The sequence below is a fragment of the Mus caroli genome, chromosome 10 (assembly GCF_900094665.2).
Source record: "Mus caroli chromosome 10, CAROLI_EIJ_v1.1, whole genome shotgun sequence".
Taxonomy (NCBI): Eukaryota; Metazoa; Chordata; class Mammalia; order Rodentia; family Muridae; genus Mus; species Mus caroli.
The window spans coordinates 1,179,811-1,202,215 of NC_034579.1; the positions used below are offsets into that span (position 1 = coordinate 1,179,811).

The 22,405-nt window shown below is 44.5% G+C and overlaps 2 protein-coding genes across 2 annotated transcripts in view; one reads left to right on the forward strand and one right to left on the reverse strand.

Annotated features, from left to right (window-relative positions):
- Rmnd1 (required for meiotic nuclear division 1 homolog) overlaps positions 1 to 1,030 on the reverse strand; it is a 30,658-nt gene extending 29,628 nt beyond the window's left edge. The window contains exon 1 of the mRNA XM_029482477.1: positions 980 to 1,030. The gene's annotated coding sequence lies outside the window, so the exon portion shown is untranslated. The remainder of the gene's footprint in view (positions 1 to 979) is intronic.
- Positions 93 to 20,926, forward strand: Armt1 (acidic residue methyltransferase 1). The gene is made up of 5 exons (XM_021173775.2): positions 93 to 210; positions 2,772 to 2,877; positions 5,779 to 6,023; positions 16,490 to 16,652; positions 19,264 to 20,926. The coding sequence occupies exons 1-5, from the start codon at positions 170 to 172 to the stop codon at positions 20,026 to 20,028; spliced, it is 1,320 nt and encodes a 439-aa protein (XP_021029434.1). The 5' UTR covers positions 93 to 169; the 3' UTR covers positions 20,029 to 20,926.
- Positions 20,927 to 22,405: the final 1,479 nt, after the last annotated feature.

Here is a 22,405-nt window from a genome sequence, read left to right on the forward strand (position 1 = left end):
AAGGCCCTTGCGCCCCATGTTCTGACCCTGGCCAGGCCACCAAATAAAGTTTCTGAGTTCAAAAGCGCTTAAAAAAAAAAAAAAAAAAAAAAAGCTCCAACGCTTCCTTTCTGGAACCGCGGCCGTTGAACCCGGGCGACGCCAGTGAGTGGCTTGTGGCGCCGGTGTGATGGCCGAGTCCCCAGCGTTTCTTTCCGCTAAGGACGAGGGGTGCGTCTCGCTTTTTTTTCTTGCGCTCTTGGGAGAAAAAAAACCCATCTTGGGTGAGGAAGCTGTGGGCGGTCGGGAGCGCTGGATCCTCAAGCTGAGAGTTCGAGTCCCGCCTCGGTGGGAGAGAGCGGGCTCCTGTGCTGGCCGGCGTCAGGACCTAGCTAGATCCGCTGTGTACCTTCTTCCTTTCTGTCCCGTATTCCCAGCTCTTGAGAAGCTGGGGCAGGAGTATTGCTGCGAGTTAAAGCCAGCTTGAGCTCGTAGTGAGTTCGAGCTCACTGTGGGATACATTAGGAAAAAGCTTGTCTCTAACAAGTGAGAAGGAAAGGCGCAGCGGGGGCCAACAATTAGGACTCATACCTACTGCGGTGTGTATTAATGGTATGGGTCAAACTAATAACTCTTACAATATTTAAAAACGTCTTAATTTTGTGTGTGCGCGCACATGCCATTATTCGCGTTAGAGGTCAGAGGACAGCTCTGGAGCCGATTTTGTTCTTCACCTCTCAGGAGTTCAACGAGAACTCGGGGGCGGGTGGCAGATTTATCATGTGCCTTTACCCACTGAGCCATCTCACTGCCCCCCAAAATAAACATCATTAGAAGTAATTTTTGCAATTTTCATCTTTAGAGGTTTTCCCCCTTTACACACTTCTCAATGAAATTTATGTTAGGCACAATCGATTCACCAAAACAGCTAATAGTAAAATGGAACAATTAATGGGACGTTAGTTTACTTTAAATTTAATTAAAGTTATTTAAAACTTACAGATCGTTGACTGCTGGAATTTTCCACTTGCAATGTTGTTAAACTGGTTGAGTGCCCCTGGGAAGGCAAACCTGTGGACAAAGGGGGAATTACAGTATGCTACAACGCTGAGGGCAAAGTTATAAGTAAGAGCAGAAATAAGCATTGGCTAAGTAGCCAATCTTCTTGTTTGGTTGGATGGTTGGTTTTCTTTTGACACGGAGCTATTGAATTATGTAGTGGAGGATGACCTGGAACCTCCAATACTCCTGCCATTATACTCTATGTCATTATAGAGGGAGCCACCACTAGGCTCCAAATTCATATTTCAGATACTTTATTTTAGATGATTTAATTAGTTTTTATGTGTTGGAGGAGTGTGGCACTCACCTGTGACATCACCCAGGAATGGACGTCAGAGGACGACTTGTGTAGGGAGTCCCCTTTGTCCTTCTACCATGTGGGTTCCAGGGATGGAACTCAGGAGGTTGTACTTGGTAGCAGGTGCCCTTTCCCTGCTGAGGCCTGTCCCCAGCCCCTGGAATAGTTCCTAGGTGCTTAGGTGTGACCTACCCTGCCCACGAGTACAGAGTCTGTGCTTTTTCCTAACCTGAGGATCTCGTGGGGGGTGGGTAATAGAACAATAGGGCTTTGCAGTCACCTCAGGTTTTGTTTCTGGTGTCATAGAAAACTCAAGTGTTGATCTGCTTGCTCTCCCTCTCAGATTTGGCACTATCACAAATTCTAGGAGTTAAAAAGCAGGTTTGAAGTGCTCAAAACCTCACAGTCCAAATGTGGGGTTTTTTTTGTTTGTTTGTTTGTTTTTTAGTTTTTTTATAGCTCCCGTTCAAGGAAACCTTCTGAAGAAATGCTCAGAACAAAAAAGTCAGAACAAGGCACTTGAGTTTGTAGACATGTAATCCATTCAACAGATGATTTAGGCAGAAAAAACGGATAAGCTAAGCACTGTACACTACTATCCGTTAAAGGTTAGTGTTCCAGGAACCAGACAGAGGGCTCAGTCTTCAAGAGAGAGTCCCGCTCTTGCACTGGACCCAAGTTTCATTCCCATAATCCAGGTCTGGTGGCTCACAGCCACCTGTAACTCTAGCTCTAGGGGATCCAGAGCCTCTGGCCCCAGCAGGCACCCACACATACCCTACCCAGGGAAATGCAAATCAAAACCACTTTGAGATTTCCCTTTAATCTTTCTAAGCCATTGACCTAGGACCAGAGCCTGTTGAATTGCAAGACCTGTCCTCTTTTTAACTTAACCACATTGCTGAAGTAGTTTCTGATTTAGAAAAAGAAATTGAGTAGATGGAAAAGAAAATGATTCAGTCAAGTTCTGGGGCAGAACCCAGTACTACAGTTTGTGCAGTGGCCATGACAGTAGAGCTCCACGTTTTCTCGGGTCTTCTGCCTTCTTACCTCCCATCCTTCATCCAGCCCTCCCTCCCTCCCTTTCTCCCTCCCTCCCTCTCTCCTCCCTTCCTCCCTTCCTTCCAGATGAATCTTATCTATCTATCCCAGGATGGCCTTGAACTCCTGCTCCTCCTCCTGCTGTCCTCCTGAGCAGGGGTTCCAGCTGTGTGCCGCTGTGTTTTCTCCTGTTCTGGAGCTTCATTCGTACAAGACAAGTGAGCAGTCTAGGAGTTCAGTCTCATATCTATAAAGCAGATAAAACTGGTGTATTAAAATAGTCATATGGAAAGGAATTTGGACCCAAATGAGGTGTTCAAGAAACTAAAATTGGGCATGCCTTCTAGTGTCAAAGCTACTGAGTAATGCATGATATTGGACTCTATCCTAGGTCCTTTGCATATCTTACGATTAAGGACAGAACACCGCAGATCTTAACCAAGGTTATTGATACATTGCATCGACATAAAAGTGAATTTTTTGAAAAACATGGAGAGGTAAGAACTATATTTCAGCTTTAATTTTGTGCTAGTTCTTCACAAGAATAACAGTATTTATAGAAGGTTTCCGCTCTCATGTAAAGACTGTTTCTGGCACAAATACTTACCTGCTTTTCTGAGTGTTGAGGTAGCCTCTGGTTGACCTGTGTACTAATAGCTTAGTCTCCCTAGACCTTAATGGTCATAAATGATGGCCTTGACTTCTCTGAAGAGCTTTTGAGGTTCCACAGCTACCTGTCTTACAGCATCTGTATTACTAATTGGAGACCTTGAGTCGCAGAAGTGCCAACCTCGGGGTGAAGGGCAGTGGGAATTACAGTTGCTTGACAACACAATGTGATTAGACACAGGAAAGACTTTGTGCTTGGGGTAGAGGACGACTTTAAAATTCACCGTGCCTGTTTAATCAGCAGGTGAGGAAACAACAACTAAGTAATTACGTTAATGTGGATAAAGCCTTTAAAGCTATGGGACCAGTTATCTCTGGGTTGTGCCTTCTCCCCTTCCTGTCCTCTTCATTTAAGACAAGGTTTTGAGTATCTAAAGATCTTGAACACTTGGATTACATTGCTTGTGGACGTTGTACATCGTGGTGCGCACTAGGCTCCGCACCACGATGTACAACGTCCACAAGCAGTATTTAGGAAATTCTGACCCTCTGGACTTCTCTGTCTCTTCCCCTACCTGATCCTTAACTGAATTTTCCCCTCCCCTCCTCTTTCCCTTCCTCTCCCCTCCAAACCCACCCAGGGGTTTGGGGGGTAGACATGCACGTCACCCACTGAGCTGCATGCCAGGTTCTTTGTATTTCTTGAACATGTTGCAGCAAACATTTCGAGTGCTGATTAGTGGTTGGTTTGTATTTTTTGGTTTTTTGAGACATTTTGGTTTCTAGCATTTTGGTTTCCCTGTGTAGCTATGGCTGTCCTGGAACTCACTCTGTAGACCATACTGGCCTTGAACTCACAGAGATCCACCTGCCTCTGCCTCCTGAGTACTGGAACTAAAGGCATGCGCCCCTACCACTAAGCTGTACTGATACTTTATTGGCCTGATTGAAATGGAACAAGGGTGCACACAGGTAGTTTGAGTGTATAGAGTTCTTTCATTTATTTATTTATTGTGTGTGTTTATGTGTGTGGTGTTTGATCTCTGTGTATGTCTGTGTCCCACACACAGCATGCAGTGGCGGTGGAGGTCAGAAGAGGACATCAGACCCCAGGAACTGTAGTTACAGATGGGGTTCATGTGAATGAGGGAAACAAGCCCAGGTCTTTAGCAATTTCTTTTTAAATAAATTCTGGTATAATACAGGACCATCTTTTGCTTTTGTCTCACCCCTTGAGACTATTCCATTTGGGCTGGCCTTGAACTCAGAGCCATTGCCTGGGCTTCCTGGCTAGGGTCAGAGGCTCATGCCTCCCACCCCCCACTCCCTGTTATTTTTCATTGCTGATGTCTAGCTCATCTTGGACACTGACATGTGGGCTGCTGGATGTCCCAGTGTTTTATACATACCTGCAACTTCATCTGGATGGATGTGTATATTTTCTTAAGTATAAATGAGCCAAATCTAGTTGCTTCGCTTAAATAATTGCCTCCTTTACTTAAACACAAATATGTAAAATTAACTTTTATTCTTCTGTTCTAATTTTTCTCTGGGAGGCTTACTGTCTCCAGCTGCTAACCTATGCCTAGTCCTGGAAGCTTCTAGCCTCCAGTCTAATCTAGGCCTAGAATGTTTTCAGCCTCTGGGACTTGCTGCTAAATAAGCTCACCCTTTCTAGTTCTTTCTGAACTCTGGCTGGCTGATTCATCTCAGCTGTTCTTGCTCAAACTCCCTCTCTGCCCGTGATTTGGCGTCAGACTGACTCTGGCAGTCTTCTAATCTTTCTGTGTCTAGCTTGTTCTCTCTTCAATCTGTCTGTAAAACTCTCCCAGCAACACTGCCTCCTTCTGTGCTGCTCCACCCTCCTTCTCAACTCTACTGCACTGCTTTCCATGAACGCGACTGTATTCCTGCACTGTACTCTCCTCTCCTGTCCTGTCTGTCTCTACCGTAAGTAGCTTCCCTTTGTTCTTTCTTCTCATGAGAACTGGGCAGATTCTGTTGTCAAGTCGTTCTCTAATTTGTCACCTGGCCACTCAATTAGACTTCACTTTCAAATGTGGACTTTTCCTTCCACAAACTAACTTTACTGTGCCCTTCCCCCAGCCTTGAGCAGGCTAAATAGACCTTGTCTTCTGCCATCTGAGTGGAGTCTTCCTCCTTGCCTCACCTGCAATTTTGCACAGGAGCAGACTGCCCACTGAGCTTGCTTTGCCCATCTGTGACTCCTCTCTGATGTGTCAAAGGGATGGGATATCTGTCTGTCACTGACCTGGGAGCAAGGCTATAGACTGGAGAGTGCCAGGAGGAACCCAGGAGTCCAGCTTTCTTCCTAGGCATGGCACTTGAAGGATGTGCAAGTGAGAAAGGTGCGGAGGGGATGCTAGTGTGCTTCTTCCCTCTGCCCTGAAAGTAGAAAGGCCAGCCGGGCGTGGTGGCCACGCCTTTAATCCCAGCACTTGGGAGGCAGAGGCAGGTGGATTTCTGAGTTCCAGGCCAGCATGGTCTACAGAGTGAGTTCCAGGACAGCCAGGGCTATACAGAGAAACCCTGTCTCTAAAAACCAAAAAGAAAAAAGAAAACAGGAAAGAACGGTTGTTAAGATCTATGTGCTGTCTGTAAGATCATATAAAAGCCAGAGTGTGGGTTTAGAACACTATGTTTTTCCTTCTTCAGTTTAGGTCTATAAAGCTACGAAGCCCTGAAGGAATGTGCATGTGTGTGTGTGTGTGTGTGTGTGCGCACCCACAAACAGCAAAGCTTTTTCTTTTCCTTTTGTACTTTCACAGGAAGGCATTGAAGCTGAAAAGAAAGCCATCTCTCTTCTTTCTAAATTACGGAATGAACTGCAGACAGACAAACCAATCACCCCCTTGGTGGACAAGTGTGTTGACACCCACCTATGGAATCAATACCTGGAGTATCAGCGGAGCCTTTTAAATGAAGGTGACGGGGAGCCACGCTGGTTCTTCTCGCCCTGGTTGTTTGTAGAGTGCTACATGTATCGGAGAATTCATGAAGCCATCATGCAGAGGCAAGTGCACAGCCAGTAGATAACAAGTGTTTATGTAATTGACAGCTATTTTTGATTAGTTTATCGGGGGCCAGCAAGATGGCTCAGTAGGTTAGGGGCTTGCTGCCAAAATGGAAGGACCCACATAGTGGAAGGAGAGCACGGAATCCCCAAAGTTGTCCTTTGATCTGACTTCTGTAGGCATACCACGTCACGTGAGCACCCTCAATAAATAAATAAATGTAATTAGAGAAAAGAATAATTCAGCAAATAGAAATAATACTGTTGGACATTTCCACAAATGACTGAATGATATACCTTCCTAAAGACTCTGTGTGTGCATGTGGAGGTCAGAGAACAGCTTATGGACATCAGTTCTTAAACCTTCACTCTCAGCCTTAAAAATGCTTTCCAAAAAGTTTTCTACAGTAAAGACAAATAGTGCTTACTGAATAAAAAGCGTTAATTTGAAATTTAAGATGGAGCTGAGGTTTGTGGTGGCCACTTTTTTTTTTTTTTTTTTTTTTTTGGTTTTTCGAGACAGGGTTTCTCTGTGTAGCCNTGGCTGTCCTGGAACTCACTCTGTAGACCAGGCTGGCCTCGAACTCAGAAATCCGCCTGCCTCTGCTGGGATTAAAGGCGTGCGCCACCACGCCCGGCTGTGGTGGCCACTTTTAACCACAGCACTTGAAGGGCAGAAGCAGGTAGATCTCTGAGTTCAAGACCAGCCAGAACTACATAGTGGGGCCTTATATTTTTCTTTTAAACTTAAGGTAGATGCTGGATGGTAATAGTTCAGACCTCTAATCCCAGCACTTGGAAGGCAGAGGGAGGTGGGTCGCTGTGAGTTTGAGGCCAGCCTGGTTCACAGAGGGAGTTCCAGCTCAGCTAAAGCCGCACAGTGAGAACTTGTCTCTCTAAAAGAAACAAAACAAAACAAAACAAAAACAGTTAACAAAGGAGCAAAGCAAGCAAATCTTTTTATAGCGAACAGGGAATGTGCTTGGTTGCCTTTCTTGTTGTGCTGAGCACTTGGCTGAAGGCAGCGTAGGAGGGAGGCTGTGGCTAGGGACAAGAGTGTGTTCCATGGTGGCAGAGGAGGCATGTGGCAATGAATGGGAGGGCAGGCAGCCTGTCAGGTCACATCTGCAGTCAGGAACAGAGAGTAAGGAGGGCTGGGGCTCAGCTCGCTCTCCTTGTGCGGCCCAGGGAATGGTGCTGCCCACACTAGGATGGGTCCTGACTTGATCTAGATATTCTCTTCTCACCGGCTTGTTCAGGGATTGACTCCAAGGGCTTAGCTCCTTAAGCTGACAGTCAGTGTACACCATTAGAATCAGATATCAGAGTTCATTCTGTAAGGGATAATCAGAGAAGGGACTCTGGTCACATATTCTTCATCTTTCTTCTGCTTTTCTTTTAGTTTTAAAGATTTATTTGTGTTTATATGCACTGTTTGTGTATGTATGCAGTACTTGCTTGTGTGTATGTGTATGCACTATCTGCATGTATGTTTATATATATGCATTAGGGGTGTGTGTGTGTGTGTGTGTGTGCGCGCGTGTGTGCGTGCACGCACTAGAGTGTGCATGCATACGTGGGTGTCAGCAGAAGCTGGAGGCCTCTGGATCCCCTAGAATTGGAGTTACAAGATGTTGTAAGTTAATTTACTTGAGTGCTGGGAACAAAGCCTGGGTCCTGGGAGAACAAGAAGTGCTCTTAACCACTGTATTTCTCCAGCCTGGTGTTTTGTTTTTAATGGCTAAGTTAAAAAACAAAACAAAACAAAAAATCCAAAAAAACTAAATGTCATATATTACAAAAACTTTTTTTTTAATTGGATATTTTCTTTATTTACATTTCAAATGTTATCTACTTCTATGGTTCCCTGCCTCCCAGAAGCCCCCATCCCATCCTCCCTCCCCTTGCTTCCACCTACCCACTCCCACCTCCTTGCCCTCCATTCCCCTACACTGGGGCATCTCTCAAGTCTTCACAGGACCAAGGGCCTCTCCTCCCATTGATGTTCCACAAGGCCATCCTCTGCTACATTTGCAGCTGGAGCCATGGGTCCCTCCATGTGTACTCATTGGCTGGAGATTTAGTCCCTGGGAGCTCTGGGGGATCTGGTTGGTTGATATTGTTGTTCTTCCTATGGGGTTGCAAACCCCTTCAGCTCCTTCAGTCCTTTCTCTAACTCCTCTATTGGGGATGCTGTGCTCAGACCAATGGTTGGCTGTGAACATCTGCCTCTGTATTTATCAGGCTCTGGCAGGGCCTCTCAGGAGACAGCTATATCAGCCTCCTATCAGCAAGCACTTGTTGGCATCCACAGTAGTGTCTGGGTTTGGTAACTGTATATGGGATGAATCTCCAGGTGGACAGTTTCTAGATGGCCTTTTCTTCAGTCTCTGCTCTACACTTTATCTCTATATTTGCTCCTGTGAGTATTTTGTTTTCCTTCTAAGAAGGACTGAAGCACCCACACTTCGGTCTTCCTTCTTCTTGAGCTTCATGCGGTCTGTGAATTGTATCTTGAGTATTTGGAGCTTTGGGGCTAATATCAGTGAGTGCATACCATGTGTGTTCTTTTGTGATTGGGTTACCTCACTCAGGATGATATGTTCTAGATCCATCCATTTGTCTAGGAATTTCATAAATTCATTGTTTTTAATAGCGGAGTAGTACTCCATTGTGTAAATGTACCACATTTTCTGTATCCATTCTTCTGTTAAGGGACATCTGGGTTTTTTTTTTCCCCCCAGCTTCTGGATATTCAAATAAGGCTGCTATGAACAGAGTGGAGCTTGTGTCTTTATTACAAGTTGGAGCATCTTCTGGATATATGCCCAGGAGAGGTATAGCTGGGTCCTCAGATAGTACTATGTCCAGTTTTTGAGGAACCGCTAAACTGATTTCCAGAGTGGTTGTACCAGCTTGCAATCCCACCAACAATGGAGGAGTGTCCCTCTTTCTCCACATCCTCACCAGCATCTGCTGTCGCCTGAGTTTTTGATTTTAGCCGCTCTGACTGGTGTTGATTCACATTTCTCTGATGACTAAGGATGTTGAACATTTCTTTAGGTGCTTCTTGACCATTCGATCGATATTCCTCAGTTGAAAATTTTTTGTTTAGCTCTGTACCCCATTTTTAATAGGGTTATTTGATTCTCTGGAGTCTTGAATTCTTTGTATATATTGAATATTAGCCCTCTATCTGATATAGGGTTGGTAAAGATCTTTTCCCAATCTGTTGGTCCATTGCTGAGAGTGGGATATTGAAGTCTCCCATTATTATTGTATGGGGTATGATGGATGCTTTGAGTTTTTTTTTTTTATGAAATGTGGATGCCCTTGAATTTGGAGCATAGATGTTCAGAATTGAGAGTTCATCTTGGTAGATTTTTCCTTTGACCAATTGAAGTGTCCTTCCTTATCTTTTTTTGATAACTTTGGGTTGAAAGTCGATTTTATTCCATATTAGAATGGCTACTCCAGCTTGTTTCTTGGGACTATTTGCTTGGAAAATTGTTTTCCAGCCTTTTACTCTGAGGTAGCGTCTGTCTTTGTCACTGAGGTGCATTTCCTGTATACAGCAAAATGCTGGGTCCTGTTTACATACCCAGTCTGTTAATCTATATCTTTTTATTGGGGAATTGAGTCCATTGATGTTAAGAGATATTAAGGAAATGTGATTGTTACTTCCTGTTATTTTTGTTGTTACAGGTGGAATTATGTTTGTGTGGCTATCTTCTTTGAAGTTTATTGAAAGATTACTTTCTTGCTTTTTCTAGGGTGTAGTTTCCCTCCTTGTGTTGGTGTTTTCCATCTATTATCTTTAGTAGGGCTTCGTTTCTGGAAAGATATTGTGTAAATTTGGTTTTGTCATGGAATACCTCGTTTTCTCCGTCTATAGTAATTGACAGTTTTGCTGGGTATAGTAGCCTGGGCTAGCATTTGTGTTCTGTTAGGGGTCTGTATGACATCTTCCAGGATCTTCTGGCTTTCATAGTCTCTGGTGAGAAGTCTGGTGTAATTCTGATAGGTCTACCTTTATATGTTACTTGACATTTTTCCCTTACTGCTTTTAATATTCTTTTTTTGTTTAGTGCATTTGGTGTTTTGATTATTATGCAATGGGAGGAATGTCTTTTCTGGTCCAGTCTATTTGGAGTTCTCTAGGTTTCTTGTATGTTCTTTCGTTAGGTTAGGGAAGTTTTCTTTCTTTTTTTTTTTAATTTTTTTTAAGAGATTTCTTTCCTTTCTGAGAGAGCTTTTTTTTTTTAAAGAATTTATTTACTATATGTAAGTACATTGTAGCTGTCTTTAGACTCCAGAAGAGGGTGTCATATGTATTGATGGTTGTGAACCACCATGTGGTTGCTGGGATTTGAACTTAGGTCCTCCTAAAGAGCAGTTAGTGCTCTTACTCGCTGAGCCCTCTCTCTAGCCCGGGGAAGTTTTCTTCTATAATTTTGTTGAAGATATTTACTGGCCCTTTAAGTTGGAAATCTTTGCTCTCTTCTATACCTATTATCCTTAGGTTTGGTCTTCTCATTGTGTCGTGGATTTCTTGGATGTTTTGAGTTAGAAGCTTTTTCCTTTTTGCATTTTCTTTGACCGTATCTTTGTATCTGAGATTCTCTGTTCTATCTCCTGTATTCTGTTGGTGATACTTGCGTCTATACTCCTGATCTTTTTCCTAGGTTTTCTAACTCTGGGATTTTCTCCTTTTGTGATTTCTTTTTTTAAAAAAAAATATTTATTATATGTAAACACACTGTAGCTGTCTTCAGACACTCCAGAAGAGGGCATCAGATTTCGTTATGGATGGCTGTGAGCCACCATGTGATTGCTGGGAGTTGAACTCAGGACCTTAGGAAGAGCAGTCAGCACTCTTAACGGCTGAGCCATCTCACTAGCCCCTGTGATTTCTTTATTGTTTCTATTTCCATGTTTAGATCTTGAATGGTTTTATCCATTTCCTTTGCCTGTTTGATTGTGTTTTCCTATAATTCTTTAACAGATTTTTGTGTTTCCTCTTTAAGGGCTTCTAGCTGTTTACCTCTGTTCACCTGTATTTCTTTCTTCCTTCCTTCCTTCCTTCCTTCCTTTCTTTCTTTCTTTTTTCTTTTTTCTTTTTTTTTTTTTTTACTTTTTTAAAGATTTATTTATTATTATATCTAAGTCCACTGTAGCTGTCTTCAGATGCACCAGAAGAGGACGTCAGATCTCATTATGGATGGTTGTAAGCCACCATGTGGTTGCTGGGATTTGAACTCAGGACCTTCGGAAGAGCCATCTCTCCAGCCCTCTCCTTTATTTCTTTAAGAGAGTTATTTATGTCCTTCTTAAAGTCCTCTATCATCATCATGAGCAGTGATTTTAGATCCGAGTCTTGCTTTTACGGTGTGATGGTGTATCTGGGAATTGCTATAGTGGGAGAATTGGGTTCTGATGATGCCAAGTAACCTTGGTTTCTGTTGCTTATGTTCTTATGCTTGGCGGGCCAGTGGTGGCACATGCTTCTAATCCCAGCACTTGGGAAGGCAGAGGAAGAAGCCAGCCTGGGCTACAGAGTGAATTCCAGGACAGTCAGGACTACACAGAGAAACCCTGTCTCAAAAAACAAACAAACAAAAAGTTCTTATGCTTGCCTCCAACCATATGATTATCTCTAGAGCTAACTGCCCTCACTATATCTGACTGGAGCGCTGTTCTTCCTGTGATCCTGCATGTGTTAGAACTCCTTGGAGTCCCCCTGTCTCCAGGATCCTGTGATCCAATGATCCTGACTATGTCAGAGTTTCTGGGGGTCAAGTTGCCTCTGGGACCCTGAGATCCTGTTGTGACCATGCTCTTGAGATCCTGTGATCCTGTGATTCTGTGATTCTGGGCATGTTAGAGTCCCTGGTAGTGGAGCTTCCTCTGGCTGTTGTGGGACTGTCTGTGGAGTTTGCGCCTAAGGTAAACCGGCATAGACTGAAAGGAACCCAAGCCATTGGTTGGGCGGGGTTCCTGTGTCCCTGGATCCCGCTGGTTCCAGTTGCTCCTAGTGGTGTGGGGACAGATGTGTCCTCCTCATGTGGATGCTATGATCTTGGGCGTGTTAGAGTGCCTGGGAGTGGAGCTTCTTCTGGATGCTGTGGGCTCCAAAAACTTTTTATAGATCATTTATTCTGTTTACCTTTTCTTAAGAAATTCTGATGTGGGGGCTGGAAAGATGGCTCAGAGGTTAAGAGCACTGACTGTTCTTCTAGAGGTCCTAAGTTCAATTCCCAGCAACCACATGGTGGCTCACAACCATTTGTAATGAGATCTGACGCCCTCTTCTGGAATGTCTGAAGACAGCTACAGTGTACTTACATATAATAAATAAATATTAAAAAAAAAAATCTGATGTGCATCTATTTTATGGTGGTGATGGTAACTGTTCTTTTAGTTTATAGGTTCCAAGTTTGATGTAGGAGCAATCCTTTTGTACTTGTTTCTAAACACCATAGTTCAGGTCAGACTCCACGGCCAGCCTGCAACCCTGTAGTTGCTATCACAGCTGGGGAAGGAAGGCAGGAATGGCTGGGGATAGAGACATCAGGCAGCCAGTGAGCATGGTTGAGAAGACTCTCCCAAGACTGGCTTCAGGGAGACAGCATATTTAATTGGGAGAACAGAGGCTATTTAAACCTTTAGGGAGTGGGTAGGGGTCTTCGGGAAGAGTGTACATCATTGGCAGGGGCCAGGGCAGTGAGGATGCCTCATATGCATGGAGAGGATTTTCAGATACTGCTGGACATAGCCTTATGAGGAGAGGAAGCTCACCCTGGCTGCCAGGTTATGTGACCTCTCTGAGGGGCAAGGGTAGGGGTGCAGGGCTGTGTGAGCCAGGATATACAGGCCTGGGACAGGTGGGAAGCTATCCTGCCCCCATCTCAGAACAAGATTTCTGGGTTTGAACGCATCTCAACCCCACTCTTGCTCCTGACCAGCTCCTCTAGTCCCATGGCTCCCTGGCCCCACAATCATAGGATTATTTAAAATCAAAGAGTATATGTTAGAGGGCAACCTGAGTTGTATAGCAAGTTTCAGGTTGCCCTTGACGTGAGACCTGGTGAAAGAAAGAAAAGAAGGAAGTAAGCAATGAATCAGTCACCAATCAAACCAATACTAATCACAAAACAAAATCATTTTAGGAAATAATAGAACTTTTGGGTCTAGTTTTTGCTGAATAGGTACATCCTAGAACTTTGATTCATCTTTGGGAACAACTACTTGACCTGGGTCAAGTTTGTTGTTGTTTGTTTTGTTTTTTTTCCTGCTTTTAAGCTATGTATTGATTTATGATTATATATGTCTTAGGGTTTAACTGCTGTGACCAGACACCAAGACCAAAGCAACGCTTATAAAAAACATTTATAAATGTCTTTTCTTCCTGAGACATGGTCTTGGTGTCTTTGAACTCCCATATCCCAGGCTGAGAGTTCTGTCTGTCTCAGCCCCCTAAGTGCTGAGATTGCAGGTGAGTGCCACCACCTCATGGAGGCTTCTTCCACTGACTGGTGGGCTCATCAATATTGATGCACAGCATTCTCAGTTGTCCACATTGCTGAGGAGGACTGCACATTGTGAGCCTTCAGTCCTGTACTCCGGGGTACTGATAGCATAATTGTTCCAGTTTGGGATTTTTATAAAGAATGAAGCTACAAACATTGTAATATGGGTTTTTTGGGTTAGAATTATTTTATTTGTGTGTATGTATGTGTTGTCTGCATGTATGTCTATGCACCATGCATGGCTAGTGCCTGCAGATGTCAGAAAAGGGCATCAAATCCCCTTGAACTGGAGTTACAGATGGTTGGAGCTTCCATGTGGGTACTGAGAATTGTACCTGGGTCCTCTGGAGGAGTAACCAGTGCTCTTACCACTGAGCCCCATTTCCTCTGCCCGGTTGTAAACATGTTTTTGATGATGATGTATGTGTGTTTCTGTTGGGAATAGTTTTATGCGTAGTGTTTGCTCAGGGCCTATGGCCACACACGGCCTCATTAGATTCTGAAGTAGTGAATGTTCTAAAATGAGAAACTTCACATAGCTATGTGATATTTGCTCCCTTAATCATGAACAAAATTCATGTTCATACCAGGGCTATGACTTTAATCAATAACTATTAGTTAAAGAACATGAGTTAGCAGACTTTTCTGTAGAGAGCTAGAGTATTTTAGCTTTCTAGGCCAATGGTCTTTGTCATAGAAACACAGTTTTGCCACCATGGTGTGATAGACACCCTCTTCCTTCCCTCTCTTCCTCCTTCCTTTGCTGGCCTAGAATTCACTATGAAGCCCAGGTTGGCTCTAAATTCCAGAAAATCCTCCTGCCTCAGCCTTCTCCAGGCATAGACCATCATGCCTGACTGAATTTCTCTTCTACTTAACTGCTAACCATTCTTGGTTTTTGGGTCACATAGAGCAGGCCTCACTGGGTCTGTGGGAATTGTTTGCCATCCCCCACATTTGAACTTGTGCGTCCAAATGGCCTCCTGCCCTTTTAAATTACCTTGAGGGACTCATTGACTTTAATAACGCTGTCATTGCTAAAAACACCTTTTAATTCTTTGGAATTTATTTCCAAGCCCATTTCTAGTCCTCAAAAAGGAAAATTAGTTTCATTAATTTTGAGTCACTCTAAGTTTTTTAATCAAAATGTTTTTCCACAGCTTGATTGTGGTCTGTTGTACTGACATTTCTGAGTGACTCATTGCCAAGAGCGCTCCAGTCACTGACAGTGTTTAATAATATGCCACAGGTTCTGAAGGAAGCTCCCAAAGAGGAGCTGCAAAGTGCTTTGGCAATGACAGCACCCTTGGAGTAGAGGTGTGGCTTCCCAACTCACTGCTGGTCAGAAGGAGCAGCAGCACCTGGTATGTCATTTATAAGAACAGTCTTGCTGAAAGTTGAGGCAGGAGGACTGCGGTGAGGTCTAGGTCAGCGTGGACCACACCGAGAACCTGTCTGAAAACAAGATTGAACAAGCGAGCGTCGTTACATGAGGGCCTCCACTGTTTACATCCTAACGTGGACCCCCTGTATCAGTTGATCAGGATGTCGTTTCAGGTCCTTAACGGCCTTCATGTTAGTCCTTATCCCTTGTTAGTTTTTCACGTACCTTCTCATGAACACAAACATCTCCGTAGGTCAGAAGGGACCTGGGAGTAGAGTTTGATACTGTCTAAATCTCTGCACAAGTGATCCGTTCGTTATTCCACTATTATTTACAGAGTATTCAGTTTTCCTCAGGGGCTCTCTGGTGATGACTGTGGCATTCATGCTGTGGGTTTACTCTCCATTCTTGTCATTAGGAGCCTCCACATAGGGGATGAAAGGATGTCTAGCTAACGTAGTTAGGTACCTTGAATCTCCTTTCCCGTTCCCATTCCTCGCTGGTGGGAAATGGCCATGGACACAGTCTGTATAATTCCGAGCTAGTTTTAGTAAAGTGACTTTACTTTGAGTTTCAGTTTTGCCTTGTTACTTTCTTTGAGATAGTGTAAGACCCCCGAGGCTGGGCTTCCGCTCAAGTCCGGGGATGAGCTGGCCAGCTCCCCAGTGAGAGAAAAACCACATCTGATGCAAACTGCAAGAGGTTTTATTATCAGATAGCTGAGGGCAGGGGAGTTCTACCCTGAGCGGTGACAGTAGGGGGCTTTTAACAGCTAGCTGAGGAACTGGGAGGAGCTGGGAGGAGAGTTGGGAGGAGAGTTGGCTACAGCTCCTTTCTGGCGAGGGGGGGGGGGGGGGGGGGGAGCGCCCTCCCCAGTGTCTATCTCTTTGTCTTTGTGGGTATTCCTACAATTATCGCATCTCTGGCTGTAAGGCACAGAAACAAAAAGGCTTTTTGCTGGCTATAGAGAACAAAGAGCTTCTTTCTGGCTGCATTTTTAGAGATCAGGGAAAGCAAGCTTGGGGACCGTCCAGGGGCTTTACCTTCCAGAGAAACGCTCTAAGTCGGGGTCTCACACTGGGATCTCACTGTGTAGCCTTGGCTGCCTGGAATGCACACCAGGCTTGCCTGGGCTGCAGCAGGTTTAAAGGTGTGCACCACCAGCCGTTCCGGGCCCAGAGATTGGGGGTTTTCTTGTTTCCTTTGTTTTGTTTTGTTTTAAGATTTATTTATTTTATGTAAGTATACTGTAGCTGTCTCCATACACCCCAGAAGAGGGCATCAGATCTCATTACAGATGGTTGTGAGCTACTGTGTGGTTGATAGGATTTGAACTTATGATCTTCAAAAGAGCACTCAGAGCCCTTAACCACTGAGCCATCTCTCCAGCCCCTGGCCCAGAGATTTGTTTTTGTGTGACTGAGTGGTTGGTGCTGTGTCTCGGATCTGTCCGTTACTAAGATGGCAGTGCTGTCTTCCCGAGCGGTTCTTGTTGTTGGTTTAAAGGCTAAGGACTCACAGAAATGCCTCACCGTGCTTTTCTCCTGCCACAGTCCGCCAATCCATGACTTCGATGTGTTTAAGGAAAGCAAAGATGAGAACTTCTTCGAGTCGCAGGACTCCATCGCTGCTCTGTGTACACACTTGCTGCAGCTGAAACCCGTCAAAGACCTCAGGGAAGAGCAGATCCAGGATGAGTTCTTTAAACTCCTGCAGGTATACAAAGAATACTCCACGCAGGCAGGACCGTATACAAACGGGCTGGGTTATGCAGACAGTCACACTTCAGTAACACTGTATTATGTGTGATTCTCTTTTGGCTACTTCTGTTTTTTTCCTTTGGTGTTTTCTTTTGCTGAACTGAACGGTCATCATGGTAGCCTGAGATTTCAAAAGAAAGAGAACTTTACCTGCCAGCTCATTGCTCCTGACAGTTCACTCTTTCAGGAAGTTCCTTTTAAACCTGTGTCCTTTGTCCCATACATATTCTAAAGGGAGGGGTCGGCCGGTGTCTCCTGTCTTTGATCTTCCTGCTGTCCATACTATTTCTGCTCCCTCGTAGATAAGGCCAGAGTTGTCCTCTTGTCCTAAGAGAAGCCTGAAGTTCTTTCAGCTCATAGGGAACAGTGATCTGTTTTCAAGCCTTATAGGTCTGTGACTGTACATGTAAATAATTTTGGACCTACTATGCTAAACACTTTTGTAGACATAGGGTAACAGAAAACAAAATGGCTACCTTTGCTGCTCTAGTACCCCTTTTATGTTTTGAGACAGTCTTACCCTACCTTGACTGACCTGTAATTCATATAGTGCAGGCTAACCTCAAACTCAACAGCAGTCCTCCTGCCTCAGCCTCTCAAGTGCTAGGATTACAAGTGTGAGACACCACGCCCAGCTTAGTACTTGTGATACTGAGGGCATATGGATGACCTGAGATGGTTTGAAGGGACCAGAAGGCACCACTTCAGCTGGACACTGTCAGCTCTGCCGTGTGCACATGGTCCCTGCAGGCTGGGGAAAGGGTGGCTTGGATGGGTCTTTTGCTTTTGCTTTTTTTCTTTTTCCTTCTGGTTTTCCGAGACAGGGTTTCTCTGTGTAGCCCTGGCTGTCCTGGAACTCACTCTGTAAACCAGGCTGGCCTCAAACTCAGAAATCCGCCTGCCTCTGCCTCCCGAGTTCTGAGATTAAAGGCCCGGCTGCTTTTGATTTTTACAGTGATTTATAGGGCACACTCTTGCCATAGTGTACATGTGGCGGTCAGAAAACAAATTGCAGGGGTTGTCTCTCCTTCCACCATATGGGATGCAAGGACTGAATCCAGGTCTTCAGGTTTGGTGGCAGATTGTGTTACCTGCTGAGCCACCTTACCAGCCCCACTTTGTTTTATTTATGCCTTATGTCTTAAAAAAAAAAATCCATTAGTTGATCTTAATGATACTCCTGGTTGAAGATGTATCATCCTGATTTTAGTTTTTTGTTTGTTTGGTTTGTTTTGAGCCAGGGCATTCCATGCTATGCAGGCTGGCCCTACACCCCATGGAACAGCAGGTGGTCCTTTTGTTTGAGCCTTCTCACAAGTAGCTGGGAATGTAGCCACGTGCCATAGTACCTAGGCATTTTTCTAACTTTAAAAGTGATAGCTGGGTATGGTGGTGCACACCTTTAATCCCAGCATTTGAAGGCAGATGCAGGAAGATCTCTGTGAATTCAAGGCCATTCAGGAATGGATAGTGAAAACCTATTTCAGAAAAAGTGCATATAAAAGAGAGTAGAATTTCTCTCGACAGTGTGTGGTGTGTATGTGTGTGTGTGTGTACACAAATGAGTGTATATGTGTGTGCTTGGAAGCCAGGAAGGGTGCTAGATTACTCAGAGCTGGAGGAGTCAGGGGTCTGGGACTCTGGGTGTGATATGTGGGTGCTGGTATCAAACTTGGGTCCCCATGATTACACAGCCAGTGCTCTTAGCTGCTGAACCATCCCTGCAGCCCCTTGGGTGAATTTTTAAAAGGAAGTGTTATTGGAAGACAGTTGTCCATTTCCACGTTGTCTGCAGTGACTTCCCTTCTAACCCCTAGAGCTGACGGGCATTATAGAGACTGTGTGGTTCATGCTTTTTTGTGGTGATGCTGGGGTTGAACTCAGGCATTCCAGGCAAGTGCTGAAAGCCTGAGCTTCATGCCAGCTGCTGTGCCAAATGCTTCCATAGCCAAGACTGGTGTGCCGTGACATGTGTTATGTCAGTCATCAGGTGGGCAGGACTCTGTTCTGGTTTGGGTTGCAGAACCTGAGCCTTAGGGACCTTAACTGCTGCTGATCTGTAACAGACAATGTTTAAACACAGGTCCGGCTCCACGCCTGGCCTTAAGGATTAGGTCTTGAGATGTCTGTGTGTCCAATGGCCATTAGCAAGCAAACAAGCTAGGTCTGAGGCTGCCATGCCCTCCTAAGTTTGTATGGTTAGTACAAAGAAATGCAACAGTTTGGGGATGTGGAGAGTAAAGGAGCTTGGCTTCTTCTCTTGATTTCTACTTCTAAAATAAGTTGTGATCCTCTCTCTCAGAGCTGCTGATGGTCCTGTAACATCTGTGTCTCTAAATTAGTAATGTAGGTGCTAATGCAACTTACAGTTTTTACATATTCACCAAACTATCATTGTCTTACTCGACTAAATACAGTATCATGTAATACATTCTGTGTTAGATAAACTATAGGTTTAGTGGCCATTTTAAGACTTTTATAGAAATAGGAGTATTTGGGGTGCCTTTCTGTACAGTGGAGTTGTTGGATATATAAAAGAGTAACGACTTGTTTTCATTTCATTTCAGATTTCCCTCTGGGGGAACAGGTGTGACCTGTCTCTCTCAGGCGGAGAAAGCAGTTCTCAGAAGGCCGATATAATACATTGTTTGCAAGACCTAACACCATTCATTTTGATAAATGACACAGAATCTCTCTGGGCATTGCTCAGTAAGTTAAAGAAAACAGTAGAAACGCCCGTAGTTAGAGTCGACATTGTTCTGGATAATTCTGGCTTTGAACTGATTACGGATTTAGTATTTGCGGACTTTTTATTTTCCTCGGAGTTAGCTACTGAGATTCATTTCCATGGGAAAAGCATCCCATGGTTTGTGTCTGACGTTACTGTGCGTGACTTTAATTGGATAGTTGAGCGCATGAAGAGCAGTAATCTGGAGTCCATGTCCACCTGTGGGGCCTGCTGGGAGGCCTATGCTAGGATGGGGAGGTGGGTTTACCACGACCATGCATTTTGGACTCTGCCTCATCCATATTGTGTGATGCCCCAGGTCGCCCCTGACTTATACGCTGAACTGCAAAAGGCACATCTTGTTTTATTCAAGGGAGATTTGAATTATAGGAAGCTGATGGGTGACAGAAAATGGAAGTTCACCTTTCCATTCCATCAGGCCCTGAGTGGCTTCCACCCTGCACCTCTCTGTAGCATAAGAACATTGAAGTGCGAGCTTCAGGTTGGTCTGCAGCCTGGGCAGGCAGAGCAGCTCACGGCCTCTGATCCCCAATGGCTGACCACTGGCAGGTATGGAATATTGCAGTTTGATGGGCCACTTTGATGCCACTCAGGAATTCCTGGTTGCAGAGAACATTCTGAGAATCTCCCTTCAGCCTCTGCATGGATTTAGGCCTGGCTTCTCCTCAGTGTGGGCAGCCCCTTTCCTCAGCTCCTGTGCTATCTTGCGTACGGTAGACGAGGCTTCCTTGGAATGGTTTCTTCCACTGCAGTTTTTGGGTTTAAGCTAGTTATACTTCTGTCACTATTCTAAGTTAAATGCAAAACTTTCAAGTAGTTTTAATGAACTAATTTTTAATTTCAAAGAATGTAAAAAATGTAAGGGAATTTTCCTTTAAAAATTAATTTAAATGTTAGTTAATCCTGTTTGCGTAAAGCGAATGATTGTTTACTAGCTAGGAACCTTAAGTGTTATTGCACTTGGTTTGGCTCTTGAGTTAGTGGCCCAGTGAACACATGCCTTGTACGAGCTCTCCCGGGAGGCGTGTGCATGATGCTTGAACACACAGAATTACCTCAGACCTGAACTACAGCCTGCTCTCTTGCATGCTTACGTTTTCAAAGCCCATTTTCTTGCATAGATTTGTATTTTGATTGGCCTGTGGAATGGGTCAATGCACAAACTAGACAAGAGTGACTGACGAAGTACGAGTACAGTAATGTTTCATTGTCCCTATGGCTGCCATGCTGAAGTCACCACCACAGTGATGTCCAGATGAACCCAGCGTCAGTTTGTAGCAGCAGACTGTTGAGTGGAGACGACTGTTAGGCGTTGTTTTAGACACTGCCAGGCTGAGCTCAGTCTCCATCTCACACTGTGTGTTCCTCACCTCAGATGTTGTCACAGTCTGTAAATTCAGGGTACTTTGTTTCAAAACAAATTGGAAATAAAATTGGAAATGCTTTCTTATACTGGAATAATAAAATGGATTTTTCAGAGAGCTCTCTCTGGTTTTATTTGCTTTTGGGATAAGTGAAGACGAGTAGCTTAAACCTGAGATCTGCACAACACACTACTTTAGCTGTTACCTGCAGTCACTGTGCACTGGTGTGACAGTGGTGCTGCTCTTGTCAGGTTGGGTTCTTCAGGATACGTGAAGCCCTCCGTGATGTGCTGCTTCCTTGTTCACATGTCTGTTCTAAGCATCAAGTCAGCAAGCCGGAACTTCATGCAGAAGTTCCTGGCATTCAGAACATAAATGTGTGGATTGGCTTCGTGACAACCTGAGCTACCACACGCCACACTTTGCAAAGCGCTCTTCTGGCAACCCTGTTTTTGCTATGTGGCTTCTTAAGAACATGGTATTGTAATGTTTTTGAAAGTGGTTCAGGTCCACCCACAGCAAGGGAAAGCAAAGAAGCAAGTTAGAGCAAGAAAAAGGGCTGTCTGGGAGAGGTCATGGATGCTTAGCAGGGGCAGTGCCTTCCTGGGTTTTTACCAGTTTTTTCCACAGGCTTGAAAACTCTGTGATCCTCCTGCCTCAGCCTCCCAAATAGTGGTAAGATTACAGACATGAACTAATGACTGGCCCATTGCTCTTTGTCTGTCTGTCTGTCTGTCTGTCTGTCTGTCTGTCTGTCTGTCTGTCTGTCTCTGTGTTGAGGACATGGTCTCTCTGTATAGCCCTGGCTGTCTAGAACTTACTCTAGACTCGTCTGCCCCTTGAACTCAGGTCCACCTGCCTCTGCCTCCCGAGTGTTGGGATTAAAGGTATGTGCCACCATTCCTGGCTAGTTCTAGGACTTATGGCCTCAGCCTCATTGTCCTCTGCCTCAGCCTCTCACGTGCTGGCTTTGCAGAAGTGTGCTGCAGCCACTTGATTGTTCTTTTAAAACAGCTTTATTGACAAGCCAGTGCGACTCATTTGAGGTGCACAATATTTTGGTAGACTTACGCCTGGTGCAATCAATCATCTTTACCACCGACGGCAGAGCATGTGGTACCCCTAAAATAAACCGAGAACCACTGGTAACTGATCGTTTTGCTTCTGTATAGTTGTTTACATAGTCTAGGTGTTTAATATAAATAGAATAAAATGTGTGGCCTTTTGTGATTGGCCTCCTTTAAAGGAGCATATCACCTGCACTCTCCCTTTTGACAGCTGAATAGTACTCTGTTATAGAGATACACACCATTTTATTAGCTGGTCAGTGCTCTCTCTCTCTTCTCCCTTGTCTATTTTATTTTAATGTATTTGTTTTGAGATTGGGTCTTACATTGCCCAAGTTGTCCTTGAACTGTGTAGCCATACTAAGCTATGTAGCCAATGATGCAAAATAATGATCTCTGAGCCCTCACCTTCCCAGTGCTGGGATTACAGCTATGGGCTAGCCCAGAATTTCCACTTTCTCAGGCAGGAGTGCTGTTGCTATGACTACTGATGGACAGATGCTGCTGTTTCCTGTCTCCTGGGTGACAC